Below are 17,278 nucleotides of genomic sequence, written 5' to 3'. Positions count from 1 at the left end.
CCACACTGAGATGACTTGCAAGTGTTGTGGCTGTGTCAACTGTAACATTGAAGCCCTACGTGACACACACACACACACACACACACACACCACACACACACACACACACACACACACACACACACACACACACAGATGACCCGCAGGTAGACAGGTAAGCACAACTAATGACAACACACCTGGGCGGCTGGTTCAGTTAAAGGTAAAACATAACAAACATCAATGGTCTTCAAGGTGTCAAGATCCAACACAAGCTGATAACATTACTAGTGTTTATTATCAGTTATCTATCAGGGGAGGGAGGGGTGTGGGAGAGGGGTGGGGGAGGAGGGAGGGGAATGGAGGGAGGGAGGAGTGGAGGAGGGGAAGGAGGAGGGAGGAGAAGGGGAATAAGTAGCAACAGTTCACACTCACTCAACACTCTCGCCTCCTCCTGCTTCCTGAATTACACACGACATGAAGGTGATAAAAGCCAAGATGCCTAATGAAGAATAATAAGGATCCCTGAACATTAACCACCCTCATATTAACCTAACCTAACCTTAACCTAACTTAACCTCATCACCCCCTCCCAAATAATGTTAGGGTGGTTAATCTTCAGGTGAAATAAGCTGGGGTGGAGATTCTTCAGGTGATCCGATTATAAATTAGTAAATCTTTTCCTCGTGAATGGCTGACAAATGTGCAGGTAAAAGGTGTAAGGTAGGGTGGTGGTGGTGGTGGTGGTGGTGGTGGTGGTGGTGGTGGCGGTGGTGTGGCGGTGGCGGTGGCGGTGGCAGTGGTGGTGGTGGCGGTGGTGGTGGTGGTGGCGGTGGTGGTGGTGGCGGTGGCGGTGGTGGTGGCGGTGGTGGTGGTGGCGGTGGTGGTGGTGGCGGTGGTGGTGGAGTGGTGATGGTGGTGGTGGTGGTGGTGGTGGTGGTGGTGGTGGTGGTGTTGGTGGCGGTGGGGCGTGGTGGCGGTGGGGTGGCGGTGGCGGTGGGGTGGCGGTGGTGTGGTGGTGGTGGTGGGTGGTGGTGGTGGTGGTGGTGGTGGTGGTGGTGGTGTTGGTGGTGGTGGTGGCGGTGGGTGGTGGTGGCGGTGGTGGTGGCGGTGGCGGTGGTGGTGAAGATGTACCACAGCCCAGTGTTGGTGTGGGAGGCGGCCCCGTCTTAACCTGACCTTTGGTGGGAAGAGTCGGCACCTCCTCCTCCACCTCTTCTTCCTCTACACCACTCCCACCACTACATCCTCCATATTTACGGTATCCGCCTCACCACAACGGTACATCACCACAGTCATCACACCATACCAAGTAGCACAATATTACCCTTCAACGCCGCATTATGTCATTCTCACCACACACACACACACACACACACACACACACACACACACACACACACACACACACACACACACACACACACACACACACACACACACACGCACACGCACAGACAGTGTTTCAGGAGGCCCAGTCATAAGGCATAAGACGTAATAACTTAGGAGGAACATGGAGCCCCTGACAAGAGTCTGGGAGAAGGGAATGTGGAGGTGGAGGGGTGAGGTGTGGGGTTAGGGGAGGGGGACGAGGGGGAGGGGGCAGCCAACCAAACTTTCACCCAAATTAACCTAAACTAACACCTCTATTATTCAAGTGGGTTGGGTTGCGTGGGGTTAGGTTACGTAGGGTTAGGTTAGTAGGGTTAGGTTACGTGGGGTTGGGTTACTAGGGTGGTTAGGTTACGTGGGGTTAGGTTACGTGGGGTTAGGTTACGTGGGGGGTTTGGTTCGTGGGGTTGGTTACGTGGGTTGGTTCGTGGGTTGGGTTGCGTGGGGTTGGTTCTGGGTTGTTACGTGTAGGTTACGTAGGGTTAGGTTACGTGGGGTTAGGTTACGTGGGGGTTAGGTTACGTGGGGTTAGGTTACGTGGGGTTAGGTTACATAGGGTTAGGTTACGTAGGGTTAGGTTACGTGGGGTTAGGTTGCGTGGGTTAGGTTGCGTGGGGTTAGGTTACGTGGGGTTAGGTTACGTGGGTTGGGTTACGTGGGTTGGGTTGTGGGGTTGGGTTCATGGGGTTGGTTAGTGGGGTTGGTGGTGGGGTTTGGGTTACGTGGGGTTGGGTTACGTGGGGTTAGGTTACGTGGGGTTAGGTTACGTGGGGTTAGGTTACGTGGGGTTGTTGGGTTGACGTGGGGTTAGGTTACGTGGGGTTAGGTGCGTGGGGTTAGGTTACGTGGGGTTAGGTTACGTGGGTGGTTCGGGTTAGGTTAGTGGGGTTGGGTTGCGTGGGGGTTAGGTTACGTGGGGTTAGGTTACGTGGGGTTAGGTTACGTAGGGTTAGGTCGTGGGTTAGGTTGCGTGGTTGGTTGCGTGGGGTTAGGTTACGTGGTGGGTTGGGGGTTAGGTTACGTGGGGGTTAGGTTACGTGGGGTTAGGTTACGTGGGGTTAGGTTACGTGGGGTTAGGTTACGTGGGGTTAGGTTACGTGGGGTTAGGTTACGTAGGGTTAGGTTACGTGGGGATAGGTTACGTAGGGTTAGGTTACGTGGGGTTAGGTTACGTGGGGTTAGGTTACGTGGGGTTAGGTTACGTGGGGTTAGGTTACGTGGGGTTAGGTTACGTGGGGTTGGGTTGTGGTTGGTTAGTAGGGTAGGTTACGTAGGGTTGTTACGTGGTTGCTGGGGTTGTTGTGGGTTGGTTGGGTTGGTTACGGGGTTAGGTTACGTGGGGTTAGGTTACGTGGGTTAGGTTACGTGGGGTTAGGTTACGTAGGGTTGGGTTACATGGGGTTTGTGGGTTAGGTTACATAGGGTTGAGTTGCGTGGGGTTAGGTTACGTGGGGTTAGGTTACGTGGGGGTTGGGTTACGTGGGGTTAAGTTACGTGGGGTTAGGTTACGTAGGGTTAGGTTACGTGGGGTTAGGTTACGTGGGGTTAGGTTACGTGGGGTTAGGTTACGTGGGGTTAGGTTACGTAGGGTTAGGTTACATAGGGTTAGGTTACGTGGTTGGTTACGTGGGGGTTAGGTTACGTGGGGTTGGGTTACGTGGGGTTAGGTCGTGGGGTTAGGTTACGTAGGGGTTAGGTTTCGTGGGGTTAGGTTACGTGGGTTAGGTTACATAGGGTTAGGTTGCGTGGGTTAGGTTACATGGGTTGGGTTACGTGGAGTTAGGTTACATAGGGTTGGGTTACGTGGGGTTGGGTTACGTGGGGTTAGGTTACATGGGGTTAGGTTACGTGGGGTTGGGTTACGTGGGGTTAGGTTACGTGGGGTTAGGTTACATAGGGTTAGGTTACGTGGGGTTAGGTTACGTAGGGTTAGGTTACGTGGGGTTAGGTTACGTGGGGTTAGGTTACGTAGGGTTGGGTTACATAGGGTTAGGTTACGTGGAGTTAGGTTACATAGGGTTAGGTTACGTGGAGTTAGGTACATGGGGTTGGGTCATGGGGTTAGGTTACATGGGGGTTAGGTTACATGGGGTTAGGTTACATGGGGTTAGGTTAGAAGGAAGTCACCAATAGTGTACGCCGTCGACTCCAATAATGGCGCAGAACCGTGACCACAGGCAGTGTCGAGAGGTGAAATTATGTCAGCTTATTAATCTTTCCATCTCTAGGTAGCTAATTCGTTTTGCCCCAGAATATTACACATCTCAGCATATTCCACCTGGAGATTAACCACCCTAACGTTATCTGGGATTAGGTAAGTTAGTTAGGATTGGTTAGGTTAGGTTTGATTCGCGTTAGGGTGATTAAATATTAGATGACATGAGCTGAGTGTCTAATCTTCAGGTGACTCGAGGTTAAATTTTTCGTGAAGTCAGATTAATTAAGATAAGTTCTAAGACACGTATATTTACAACTTACTAAAGGTAAGTTTTAAAGATCACAGGTGTAGTTATTAACGACCAATATGATAGTTTAAAGACTTTAATTTGTAGGTAAAAAGAGCCGAGGTAACATTTCAACATGGCCAGGGCAGCAAACACAGACTGAACGTGACAGCGGCGACATTTGGAGCGTGGGCGGCGGGGTCCATAATTCAGGCAGTACCGGACCAGCCACTTGGTGTGTGGACGAGACCTTGTCCAGGCAGTGCCAGGACACACACACACACACACACACACACACACACACACACACACACACACTATTGCTATAGCACCAAGCATATGAGTCTTACAGTGTGTGGTGTACAAGACGACGAGGAGTAGTGGTGGTCACAACACGGGCTGGTGAACCATCCTCTGCATCACCAACACTGTAAATGTCACCATCAACCTCACTATACTACACTACACTACACCACACTACACTACACTACGGCTGGTCGTCTGGGAGGAGAGCAAAGACCCGCAGGTTATATGACTCACAATAAAAGAAAGCTTATCACAATCAGCGAGATTACTGGAAGATAAAGGAGTGGCGGTGAGGCGCCAAGGTCACCGTGACGTCAACAGGTAAGACGAACACTCAGCCAGACATGACTGAAGGATGACCCGCGTGCAACACAAGGTCCTCCTCCACCACGCCGCCGGGATCCACACTTCAAAATTGCTGCTTAAAATGAAGTTATGTTGAGTGGGATGTGAGAGGGAGCGCGCGTGTGTGTGTGTGTCACGTCTCGCCAGGGGCCACTCGTCTTACCTGCAGGGGTTGTAGTAGGTGGGCGGGGCCCGAGGTGATGATCCTCCAATATATAGGTGTGAAGTTGGTGCACAGTAGCGGTAATGACCAGGTAACCCAGCGACCGACCTCCTCCCGCACCCTCACCGCCACATGGCCACCATAACACTACACTACTCATCACACGCTCACTACACGGCCGTTACCATCACCATAGGGCATCACCACGCCCACACGCTACGTCTCCGCCCACTATACTTATCACATACATTGTCAACGCGGAATTCACAAGATAAACGGTCACAGACAATGTGCATCACTCATCTCTGATCACCTACTGAAGCAAAGGCGGGTGCCCAGCCCACAGGGGTACCTCCCTCACGCCACGCCCCATCATTCACCGCTGCTCCTCCTGCCAAACTGTGTAACAGATTCACATGTCCCTCAAGACACAGGCCATGTGAAAATAAAGGGAACAAAACAAACCAGCAACACCTTAACACAACACCGCCATGGTGAGGGAGAGCGCGGGCCGTGAGAGAGCGACCCCCCGTGACAGAGGTACCCCAGACAGGTTTCATAATGGCAGGGAGGATGGTCCGCCGTACACTACACTACACCGTGTGTGTGTGAGATGTGATCTTCACCATCATACCCCAGCGTGAGGGTGACACTGCTTCCGTCACCCGGCCACCCACCAGGCCAACACACATCACTACACCTCTGCCTGAACACATCTCCCCAGACTGCAAGATTTTTTTTTAATACTGCGAGCATGTCCGTGTGTGTGTGTGTGTGTGTGTAGCGACCGTATGCATGTATTTGTACATGTTTCCGTTAAGTGTACATTTAACGGTGGTATGTACGTACGTGTGTGTGTGTGTGTATACGGATGTGGGCTGGGGGCGCGCACCACCACCTTCATTCTTAAGTCTGCTAGAGTAGGCGTATGTGGGCGGGGCACGTGGTGTGAGTGGTGTGGGTGGGTGATTGTTGTGGGTGGATGAGTGGTGTGGGTGGGTAGGTTGGTGGATGGGTGGTGTAGGTTGGTGGGTGAGTGGTGTGGATGGGTGAGTGGTGTGGGTGGATGAGTGGTGTGGGTGGGTGGGTGAGTGGTGTGGATGGGTGAGTAATGTAGTGGGTGACTGGTGTACATGGGTGAATAGCATAGTTGGGGCAGGTGATGTAGGTGGGGCAGGTGGTACAGGTAGGACAGGTGGTGTAGGTGAAGATGTACAGGTGATGTAGGTGGAGCAGGTGGTGCAGGTGTGATAGGAGATGTATCTCAAACAGGTGGTGTAAGTGGGGCAGCTGGCAGATAATTCTCAAGAGCCACTGAGGTTTATTTCTCACCTGTAAGTCAAGGCACCTCGTTACCGTGGTGCAGGGCCCCTTCACTACAGGGACGATATGGCTGTACCAGACGTTTGAACAACACTGCCTCAGGGTCTCTGGGCTTACCACTGCTGCTGGAATATAAATGATGTCATCGTGTAACTACCTAGAGAGCCAATTAAGACGGCTGTGTTTGTGGGTGTAAGGCCTAACTACCTGACCTCCCTATACACCCACCTCTCTCGCTAAACACTGATGGTTGTTAAATACTTTCTGATTTGGTGTGATAATGATATCTCGGTGACTGCTCCCCTCCCCCACAGCGAGGAGGAGGTGCGTGACGGTGCCCCACCTCACTAGCTCCTCCCTGCGGTGTGTGCTGTTGGTTTAGTTTAGTTGTTGCCGTTGGCCAGGTAATTTACTGTGCTTCTCACCTGACGGCAGGAAAAGCTACAGGTGTACACAAGACCCAGACCAGAGTGGTAGACGGACACAACGATGACAGAGTTATGGTAAATCTGGATGTTTTCTCGGGACTCTGGGTAAGACATTAAAAGAAAGGAAGATAGACAAGTTGTGAAGAGCTTTATGTTCATTATCCCTGAATCCATCCTTTTGTTATGAAGGCCATGGCCACACACTTTACCTTTCATGTGTCGTGTGTCACTGTCGCTGTACACACTTATCACAGTGAGGAACTACCATGTATACGTCTCATCAGGCAAAGAATATCATAAGTGTTATCAGCGCGAGGAGGTGAGCTGTGGGGTGACGTGGCGGGTACACCTCACACCTGCAACACCTTCTCGTAAATTAGTCGTCTGTGATTTTGCCGAGTCGACTATTCGTGTAGTTCAGCGGTGTCTGGCTGTAGCGCCCCACCCCCAACAGGGTCTCAAGCTCCTCTGCCTATCTTCCTCACATAACTAGAGGTAAGATGACATAAGTTTAATTATTGACGTTACTTTCATGTTTCAGCTTCCGTGTGAAACTTTGAGCATCTACCATCATGTTACAGGTGAAGTCAGCCAGGTAGATACAGATAAGCTTTCATGTCTACAGTCATGGGAAGAAACGTAAAGACCTTTGAGAATTCATCTTTATGTGGGAGGTATAATTGAATACGTTCCTACACCTCCATTTACGGTGAACTTAAGGTAGGTTAGGTTAGGAGTCTTAAAAGTACTGTACATCTCTATATAGAAGCTGCAGTAAGTCGTTTTCTCTCAAGTCTGTAGGTTGAGTAATAACTTAAAGTACGACCTTGGGGAATGTTCCACACCACCAGCCTTACTGTGGCCTGGGCCGATAAACTCTCACGGACAGAACCTTCCATCTCCACGCAACACCCGCCAGGTAGATAGTGATGACACAGCACTATCCACACCTGTTCACACACTACCGCTGAATTCCTTCGTTAACCTCTGAAGAGGAAACACTGAAACACTTCAGGTTGAGTACAGATATAATGATAGGTAGCTAATGAGGTTTACCTGTGATCTACCTGTCGGGAGTTGATTCAGGCATAGGCTCTGGTCTGTAAACAAATGGATCTACCTGGCTGCTCACCTAATCAACATAAGAACATAAGAATGGAGGAAACTGCAGCGGGCCTATTGAAACCATACTGGGCAGTTCCGTTTACACCTTCGATTGCTCATATAAGCATCCAACCTATGTTTGAAGCTATTCAGCGTATTCGAGTTAATGATGATATTTGGTAACTTGTTCCATTCATCCCTACTCTGTTCCAAACCAGTGTTTACCCTGTTTCCGCCTAAATCTCGTTGTCTAATTTAAAACCATTGTTACGAGTTCGCTTTCTGGTTGGATGGTTTGAGTACCTTTGCCATGTCCTTTGTTTAGCCCTGGCTTCTGCTTATACCACCTCTATCAGGTCGCCCCTCGCTCTATGTCTCTCGAGGAGTCACAAATTAAAAGATGCTTTAACCTGTCTCTATACTCAAGGTTCCTAATGCGGGATTAGTCTTGTCATTCTCCTCTGAATTCTTTCCAAGGATTCTATATCCATTCTGTAATACGGTAGAGGCCAGAACTGAACTGCGTAATCCAGGTGGTCTCTGAAAGCTCAAGATACAGTTTTGGGATGACCTCGCTAGTCTTGTAACTAACACTCCTTTGTATGAACTGATGCTTTATTAGCCTTGTTATGAGCAAAAAACACATTATTTACTTGGCTTAGGTTCCTGCACTATCATTACTCCTAAATCTCTCTCACAACTTGGTTCTCTATGGCATCGTTGTTCATCTGGTAACTGGTTTCCCTGTTTACATCTCTATACTGAGTACTTTACATTTGTCACGTTGAATTTCATCTGCCATTTTTTCAGACCATTCAAAAAATTTGTTAGATCTTCCTGTAGTATTAGGAGTCCTCGTCAGATTTAATTACACATCCTATTTGGTATCATCAGCAAATTTACTTATGTTTGCTGTCTGTGCCGATATCTATGTCGTTTATGTATATAATAAATAATAATGGTCCAAGTACTGAGCCTGGGGGAACTCCACTAGTGACGTTGCTCAATGGGACTTAGTGCGTTAATGCTCACTTTCGCTGTTTCATCCTGTAACCGCCTAATCCATTTTTGAGATGTGGCCTTTGATGCCATGTGGCTTCTACCTTTCTAATTAGTCTTTCGTGAGGACTCTGTAGGCTTTGCTAAATGCGAGATATACCCACATCATGTGCCCCTCGTCACCGATTCGAAAACTGATGAAAAAAGAATGTTAATAGATTAGTTTGCGACAAGAACGTCAGCTTGTGAAGCCATGCTGGGAATCATTGATCATCGGAGCTTCTCCAGGTGATTTCAAATAAGTTTAAAATGATTGCTTCAATGTAATTTGCCTACTATTGATGTTAGACTGATTGGGCGGTAGTTGAAGGATAGTGATCTATCCCCCCTTCTTGAAAATCAGTATTACATTACGCTATCCTCCAGTTCTGGTACTACACACCTGTTTTTTAAAGACAAGTTAAACAACTTTGCTAAGGACATACTAAGCTCTTCCTTACATTCCTTTAATACTCTGTAAAATATCTCGCCGGGACAGGTGACTTATTTGGCTTTAGTTTGTCTATTTGCTTACTAGCATAGATTACTAGTCACTACTATCTGCAGCAATTTGTTTTCTTCACTATCTCTGAATAGAGTCGATTGCCTCCCGGGTATCATGTTTAAATTTTCGGTGAAGAAACTGTTGAAAACTGTTATTCAAATTATTGCTCATTTCTCCGTCATTATCAGTGAGCTCGCGGTATCTGACCGTATTAGTCAATCTTTTCACCGTGTTTTAGTTTGATACATTTGGTAGAATCCTTTGGGGTTTTGTCTTAGCCTCCTTGCTATCCTTACCTCATTATTCCTCTTGGCTTTCATATCTCGATTTTTAACCCTACTCGCCAATATCTTGCATAATAATCCAGGAAGTGAAAATTTCATACTGATTTATCCTTCTACCTATATAACCTTCCCTTTGGCCAATGATGTTCTTTAAATAATTATTTATCCATTTAGGGTCATTGTTGTCTGATCTGCAGTTTTTTATGGTATGTTCTGCCTTTGTGCATTAAGTAACTCATTATTTAAATTGTCGTGGAACTCGGCAGTCTCAGATCTGTATCAGGTCGGTGTCATCTGTCAAGTTGCGACCCAAGCGCGACACCCCTCTCTCAGCTGCCTCTTTGGCTGTCAAGTTTGCCCTTCTGAAATCTGGTGCACTTTAGTGGAATTTTCCTTGCGTCACTGAAAATCTAACTAGATTCATTTTCTTTGTGATCGCTGTTTACCAGGACGTTCCTACCTCGACATTGCTATTAGGTTTTCTCTGTTCGACAGAATAAATCAGATTTTAACCAATACCCAGTGTCGGTTGGGTTATATGTTGACTTAGGAAACAGTCCTGGATCGTCGAAAAAATCCTCTGATTCTGGAGTTACCGTAGGTCAGTCCTATTTGGCGGGTTAAGTGCCTACTATACAGACTTTGTTGTGTATGGAAGCCTGCGAATTTCATCCCAGATAAGTTGCTCGTGACTATCAAGATTGGGAGATCTATTTATATAATTAATTTTTTCCTACCGTCGCTTCAATTCATCCAAATTGTTTCTGTATTCGCTCAATTTTATTTCCTTATTTATTTCACACTTCAGATTATCCCTAACATAGATTGCTTTCTCCGCCTCCTTTCTGATGCCTGGCCGGTATGGAAAAATTTGTAACCGCAATTTAATGGTATTTGATCGGCCCAACTCGGCAAGTCTAGGTTGATCCATGTTTCGGTAGATGCTATTATATCGATTTTTCGGTACATACCAAAGGCCCTAATATCATCCATTTGTTTCTCATACTTCCACAGTTCATAGTAGACATTTAAGTTAGTCGTGTTCAGGTCCTCCACCTGCGTTTAGTTTTAAACTCCTGTCTAATTCAGTTTTGTCATCATTCTAACACTATTTCTAGTAATCTTTTGTTTACCCCTCCCTGCAGTCTCCTCCACCCCCCGTGCCCATACGTTCCCTAGCAGTTTAAAGACTTCGATATCCTTTGAACTGCCCCTCTGAGCAGCTTCAGGGTTGCCACCCCTCCGAGACAAATTGCACCCCATCCCTAGTATAAAGGTCCCCCTGCCGTAAGAAGTTGTCCCAGTTGTCAATGAATGGGACTGATATTGACTTGCAATATCTGTCAAGACGGTCATTGACACCATGCCCTTAACAGCCATTCACTGCCAACTCTCCTTCTAGAGCAGGACACAGCATATGATGGGATCTCTCCCTTGAATCCTAATACGATCTATAGCTGCCTTCAGACAGTCAAGAGCTCATAGCTCCTACAAGCCAATATCGTGCCTCCTGCACCAGGAGCAGAATGTGGAGTTTTGTTCCCATTACCAGATAGGAGTATTGTCAATGTCCATCCTGTCAATTATCCCCAGCAGCTCCTGGCAAGCACACCTCATCCTATTTTGTTTTTTACCACAAAAAGCTCTGTCCAGAAATGCCTTACCTGTGGTCACCAACAATTAAAAGTTTTATACCTTCCTTGTCAGCTGTCCTGACTGTACTAACGTCAATTCGTCTATAAGGGACTGAACGAGTTGGTACACTTAGCTGCTGATGTCGTTGTTTGAGCGTGTCCTTGGTGTGTTTTTTCATCACCAGCTTGGTGTTCCCTCTCCTCACAACCTTCCACTCGCTTGAGTTTTCATGACACTGGCTTTCCCTGTCCCACGCCTCCTCATCCTCGCCATCTCTTCTTTTAATTTCCAGGTTCTCCAACGTGGCCCTCTCCAATTCTTCCATGGTCCACTCCAGCTTGGCCAACAAGCTTGCACCCCAGACCACACATAGCACCTAACCTAACCTAACCTCTTCCTAACCCTGCCGTGACCTTTCCCTAGTGAGGTCAGCTCTTACTAAGCTCTACTGAAGGGGCAGCAAGACCCATATAATACCACTCCAACCACCACCTCACCATCACCTGCCTCCTCCACCCCCCCCCACTACCACCACAATTTTTACCAGGTGATGCGGGTCAAGTAGGGAACTATATTAGCCGTGTCCCCCCTCTCTCTCTCTCTCTCAGACCGCTCACACCGAGACGGACGACGCATACGACAAACCAGCAGACAACACGATGCTTCTTAAGGATCATATCAGGTGTTCAAAAATGACGCGACTCCTTGTAGAAGCTGTGTGTGTGTGTGTGTGTGTGTGTGTGTGTGTGTGTGTGTGTGTGTGTGTGTGATGCACTAGAATACATGTACTATATACAGTACTAGGAGGTTACCTGGAGGATGTAATGGTGTCATGCAGGTCTCCTTGGCTTACCAGGTACATGCAACAGGTCTCCACTCACCAGGTACGCAACACAGGTACCTCACTCACCAGGTAAGTACACAACATAAACTACCTCAATTATCTCCACCTGACAACACCTGACAAGTTAATCACCTCGCTACTTACCTGACATACAATAATAATTAGTACATTATTTTTACTCACGATAAAAACGACTCGCAAAAAAATAATAAATAAATAAATTAATAAATATGAACAACACTAAAACAATAGTTACCTTGAAATCGGTGCCTGGGGAAAAATAAAACACCAACACTCCCTCACACAGTAACACCTTCCATCAGTCAGGTCCAGAAGATAATAATCCCCAAACAAATCCCAACCAACTATGAAGTCCCACCGTCGTCAACCATTCCTATAAATCATGAGTCGGTTCAAATTGGTATCTATATAATAAAAAAAATAATAGTAAAAAATTTCAGCTGTCAGGTGTAATTAGTTGCCGCCAGGTCCGTAAATCACCAACACTCGTCTGTACAACTTTTATTAACAGGGCCGCGCTAATTGGCTTACACGGAAATATATGATAATCAATTATTTTGGGGAGTAATGTTGTTGTTGTTGTTGGGTGTGTGGGCAGGAATAAAATGTCAAGTGTGGGAGAGTAGGGGGGGGGAGGGGGTGAAGGGTGTGGGTGAAAGAAAGAGTGGGTGATGGGTGAGGATAGGACGGCATAGGAAAGGTTGGTGGGGAGGTGCCGTAAGAGGGATGGATGATGAGTGCCAAAAGATCCACAGTGGCACTCCCAGGGTCAGGCCAGCGTAGGTAGGGGTGAGTGGGTAGGGGTGGGTGAGAGAGTAGGGGTGGGGAGGGGTGTGAGTGGAGGAGAGGTGGTGGGGGTGATAGGTGAGGGAGGGGCTGGCTGGCATATCACTTACCACACACGCAGTAAGCGTCCGCCAGGTCGTGCCTCAAGATTTATCCTCCATTAACTACCACACCACCCACCCTCCACCCACACCGGTTTTGAATTGAATTGAATTGTAACAGTTTATTTAGCCAGAAAAATACAGATACAGAGTGGATAATAATAACAATATTAACATGGCTGAGCCAGTTGAGAACCGGCTCTCTTTGAGGCACCTGATATATACTATACATTTATCTCAAGGAAGTATTATGTAACATTTAGTATCATCTGGAATAGTAGGTCTCCTCCTCCACCCACACAATGTCTCCACCCTCCACCACACCGGTCTCACCCTCCACCCACACCGGTCTCTCCCTCCCACCACTGTCTCCACCTCCAACCACCTGTCTCCCCTCCACCCACACCACTGTCTCCACCTCCACCCACCGGTCTCACCCTCCACCCACACCACTGTCTTCACCCTCCACCCACACCACTGTCCACCCTCCACCCCACCGGTCTCCCCTCCACCCACACAACTGTCTACACCCCACCCCACACCACTGTCTCCCCCTCCCCCCACTACCTCCACCCTCCAACCACACAACTGTCTCCCTCCACCCCACACTGTCTCCACCTCCACACCGGTCTCACCCTCCACCCCACCACTCTCCACCTCCACCCCACCAGACTCACCCTCCACCCACACCGGTCTCACCCTCCACCCACACCACTGTCTCCACCTCCACCCACACCACTGTCTCCACCCTCCACCCACACCATTATCCTCCACCAGTAACACCACCACCACCACCACTACAACATTCACCTGTACCCTCTATCTGTATGATTTATGAACCTAACCTAACCAAACCTAACCTAACCTAACCAAACCTAACCTAACCAATGCCAGCAGTGTTATTTGTGGTGACTGGAACAGTGTAGGTGGTGGTGGTGGTGACTAAGACAGTGTGGGTGGTGGTGGTGGTGACTAAGACAGTGTGTGGTGGTGACTAAGACAGTGTAGGTGGTGGCTAAGACAGTGTAGGTGGTGGTGGTGACTAAGACAGTGTAGGTGGTGGTGACTAAGACAGTGTGGGTGGTGGTGGTGACTAAGACAGTGTGGGTGGTGTGACTAAGACAGTGTGTGGGTGGTGGTGACTAAGACAGTGTGGGTGGTGGTGACTAAGACAGTGTGTAGGTGGTGGTGACTAAGACAGTTTGGGTGGTGGTGACTACAGTGTAGGTGGTGGTGGTGGTGACTAAGACAGTGTAGGTGGTGGTGACTAAGGTGGTGGGTGGTGGTGGTGACAGTGTAGGTGGTGGTGGTGACTAAGACAGTGTAGGTGGTGGTGACTAAGACAGTGTGGGTGGTGGTGGTGGTGACTAAGACAGTGTAGGTGGTGGTGACTAAGACAGTGTAGGTGGGTGGTGACTAAGACAGTGTGGGTGGTGGTGACTAAGACAGTGTAGGTGGTGGTGACTAAGACAGTGTGGGTGGTGGTGACTAAGACAGTGTAGGTGGTGGTGGCTAAGACAGTGTAGGTGGTGGTGGTGGTGACTAAGACAGTGTAGGTGGTGGTGACTAGACAGTGTAGGTGGTGGTGACTAAGACAGTGTAGGTGGTGGTGACTAAGACAGTGTAGGTGGTGGTGACTAAGACAGTGTGGTGGTGGTGACTAAGACAGTGTAGGTGGTGGTGGCTTGAAGCAGTGTGGGTGGTGGTGACTAAGACAGTGTGGGTGGTGGTGACTAAGACAGTGTAGGTGGTGGTGACTAAGATGTAGGTGGTGGTGGTGGTGACTAAGACAGTGTAGGTGGTGGTGCTAAGACAGTGTAGGTGGTGGTGACTAAGACAGTGTAGGTGGTGGGCTAAGACAGTGTGGGTGGTGGTGACTAAGACAGTGTAGGTGGTGGTGACTAAGACAGTGTGGGTGGTGATGGTGGTGACTAAGACAGTGTGGGTGGTGGTGACTAAACAGTGTGGGTGGTGGTGACTAAGACAGTGGTGGTGACTAAGACAGTGTAGGTGGTGGTGGTGGTGACTAAGACAGTGTGGTGGTGGTGACTAAGACAGTGTGGTGGTGGTGGTGACTAAGACAGTGTAGGTGGTGGTGAGACTAAGACAGTGTAGGTGGTGGTGACTAAGACAGTGTAGGTGGTGGTGACTAAGACAGTGTAGGTGGTGGTGGTGGTGACTAGACAGTGTAGGTGGTGGTACTGAACAGTGTAGGTGGTGGTGACTAAGACAGTGTGGGTGGTGGTGACAGACAGTGTGGGTGGTGGTGACTAAGACAGTGTAGGTGGTGGTGACTAAGACAGTGTAGGTGGTGGTGACTAAGACAGTGTAGGTGGTGGTGACTAAGACAGTGTGGTGATGGTGGTGGTGACTAAGACAGTGTAGGTGGTGGTGGTGACTAAGACAGTGTAGGTGGTGGTGGTGACTAAGACAGTGTAGGTGGTGACTAAGACAGTGTAGGTGGTGACTAAGACAGTGGGAGGTGGTGACTAAGACAGTGTAGGTGGTGGTGATTCACACATTGTTTACACTGAACACCGACGAAAGAATGAATGAAAACTAGTTCCTGAGCCACCTGTCCGGTAGGTCACCTGGGCTGTATATTATAGCGGCAGGTACAGTATAGTCCGCCTACACCGACTGATCCCTCTGTTGTGTGTTGCTGTTGTGTTGTGTTGTTGCTATCTTGAGTTGTGTTGTGTTGCTGCTATGTTGTGTTGTGTTGTGTTGCTGTTGTGTTGTGTTGTTGCTATGTGTGTGTGTGTGTGTGTGTGTGGCGGGTATTGGTACATTACATCAAAACAAACCTCAAGGGTCATGTCCCAACTGTCAACAGGAGGTCAATGACTATGGTAAAATATAATAATAACTGACAACTAACTGGTATAGGTGAGACGTTAACTATCACCCTTAACTGCAATTAATACCAGAAACGTAGAACAAATACCAGATACGTAAAGTCACGGTATAATTCCATGTCATGTTAAGTATAGAGTATTCTTGAGAGGCCGAGCAGATATCAACACAAAGCCGCCATCTTGTGTTCGGGTACTGACCAGGACTTGTACTTACCGACAACTCCGGTGGGTAGACAATGAAGTGGCGTAGGGTGAAGCCGAAGCCCTGGTCAGTCCTGCTGATTGAGATGAGTCGCGGACCGCCTCTGGACGTCTGTAAAGAAGAAGAATCCAACATTAATTACACGTAACTCAGGAAAGAGAGAAGCAAAACATTAATATAAACAGCAAGTAAATGTTTATACACACAGAATAAAACAAGAAAATGGAACAGTGAAGGATGAGATGCGTATAGGGAGCAGGTGTTAACAGGTGAGAATAATTAACAGCTCCTAGATAATGAATCATAAACTGTCTTAACAACTATACGTAGCTGTTAGCCCCCCCCCCAGGCTCTGATGACGTCATGTACAGTAAATAAACAAACCCACAGTGAGGTGTGGGGGTCTTAGGCCTATACAACTACATTAACGACTTGCCAGGTGCGCTCATTAACTACCAAACGACATTATTACGAGGTCGTTTTGAGGCAACCATACCTGATAGGCACTCAACAACCCTCGCCCCTCACACCACACCATATCCTCCCACCACACCACACTGCAATACACCACATCATACCCACAACACCACATCCTCCCATCACACCACACATACACTACACCATCACACCACACATACACTACACCACCACACTACACCTTTCTTGAATATATCATCTAATTCCATAAGTCTTCCAATACACAGACCAAAACATACAAATTCCCTTATACAGATTAACATACTGAACTAACACTCGGACAGACATCACCACAGTTAGACAATCCCATCACTGAACTAACACTGGACAGACATCACCACAGTTAGACAATCCCATCACTGAACTAACACTGGACAGACATCACCACAGTTAGACAATCCATCTGAACTAACACTCGACAGCACAGTTAGACACCATCACTGAACTAACACTGGACAGACATATAGACAATCCCATCACTGAACTAACACTCGGACAGACATCACCACGGTTAGACAATCCCATCACTGAACTAACACTCGGACACAGACATCACCACAGTTAGACAATCCCATCACCGCTACAGAGACACATTTAACCATAATAATAACAATCAATAATAACAATAACATTATAAAATAATAACAACAATAATATAACATAACACACAATAAGTACCGTAACTACTATGACTTCACACACACACACACACATCCCTCAGTGACCTCCACCACCAAGCAAAGTTTGGCAGTGGACTACTGTACCATCCTCGTCATCGCCACCTGACCTCCCCCACCTCAGGCAGTCCGCCACTACAACAAAATTCAGCCCATAAGAGCCCGCACCGATAGATATAAGAACAACACCATCCCATCTATTGTTAAAATAATAAACAACTCCTGATTTATGTACTGCACAGCCCTGTAAATGTATATTATATCATTATGTCTAAATTAAATGTAAGTCTGTATATTTTCAGCCACCGACTGCAACTCTATTAATAAACCGTTTATTATTATTATTATTATTATTATTACACACAC

At 47.8% G+C, this 17,278-nt stretch overlaps 1 protein-coding gene across 1 annotated transcript in view; it reads right to left on the bottom strand.

Moving 5' to 3' along the window:
* The window catches only part of LOC121855968, a 94,992-nt gene extending 79,095 nt beyond the window's left edge, over positions 1-15,897 (bottom strand). Inside the window, exon 1 of the mRNA XM_042351185.1 lies at positions 15,771-15,897. Within this exon, the coding sequence (XP_042207119.1) occupies positions 15,771-15,893 (123 nt within the window). The 5' untranslated portion in view covers positions 15,894-15,897. The remainder of the gene's footprint in view (positions 1-15,770) is intronic.
* Positions 15,898-17,278: the final 1,381 nt, after the last annotated feature.

Source organism: Homarus americanus, unplaced genomic scaffold (genome assembly GCF_018991925.1).
Source record: "Homarus americanus isolate GMGI-L3 unplaced genomic scaffold, GMGI_Hamer_2.0 scaffold19117, whole genome shotgun sequence".
Taxonomy (NCBI): domain Eukaryota; kingdom Metazoa; phylum Arthropoda; class Malacostraca; order Decapoda; family Nephropidae; genus Homarus; species Homarus americanus.
This window is presented reverse-complemented; position numbering and strand designations above follow the sequence as displayed.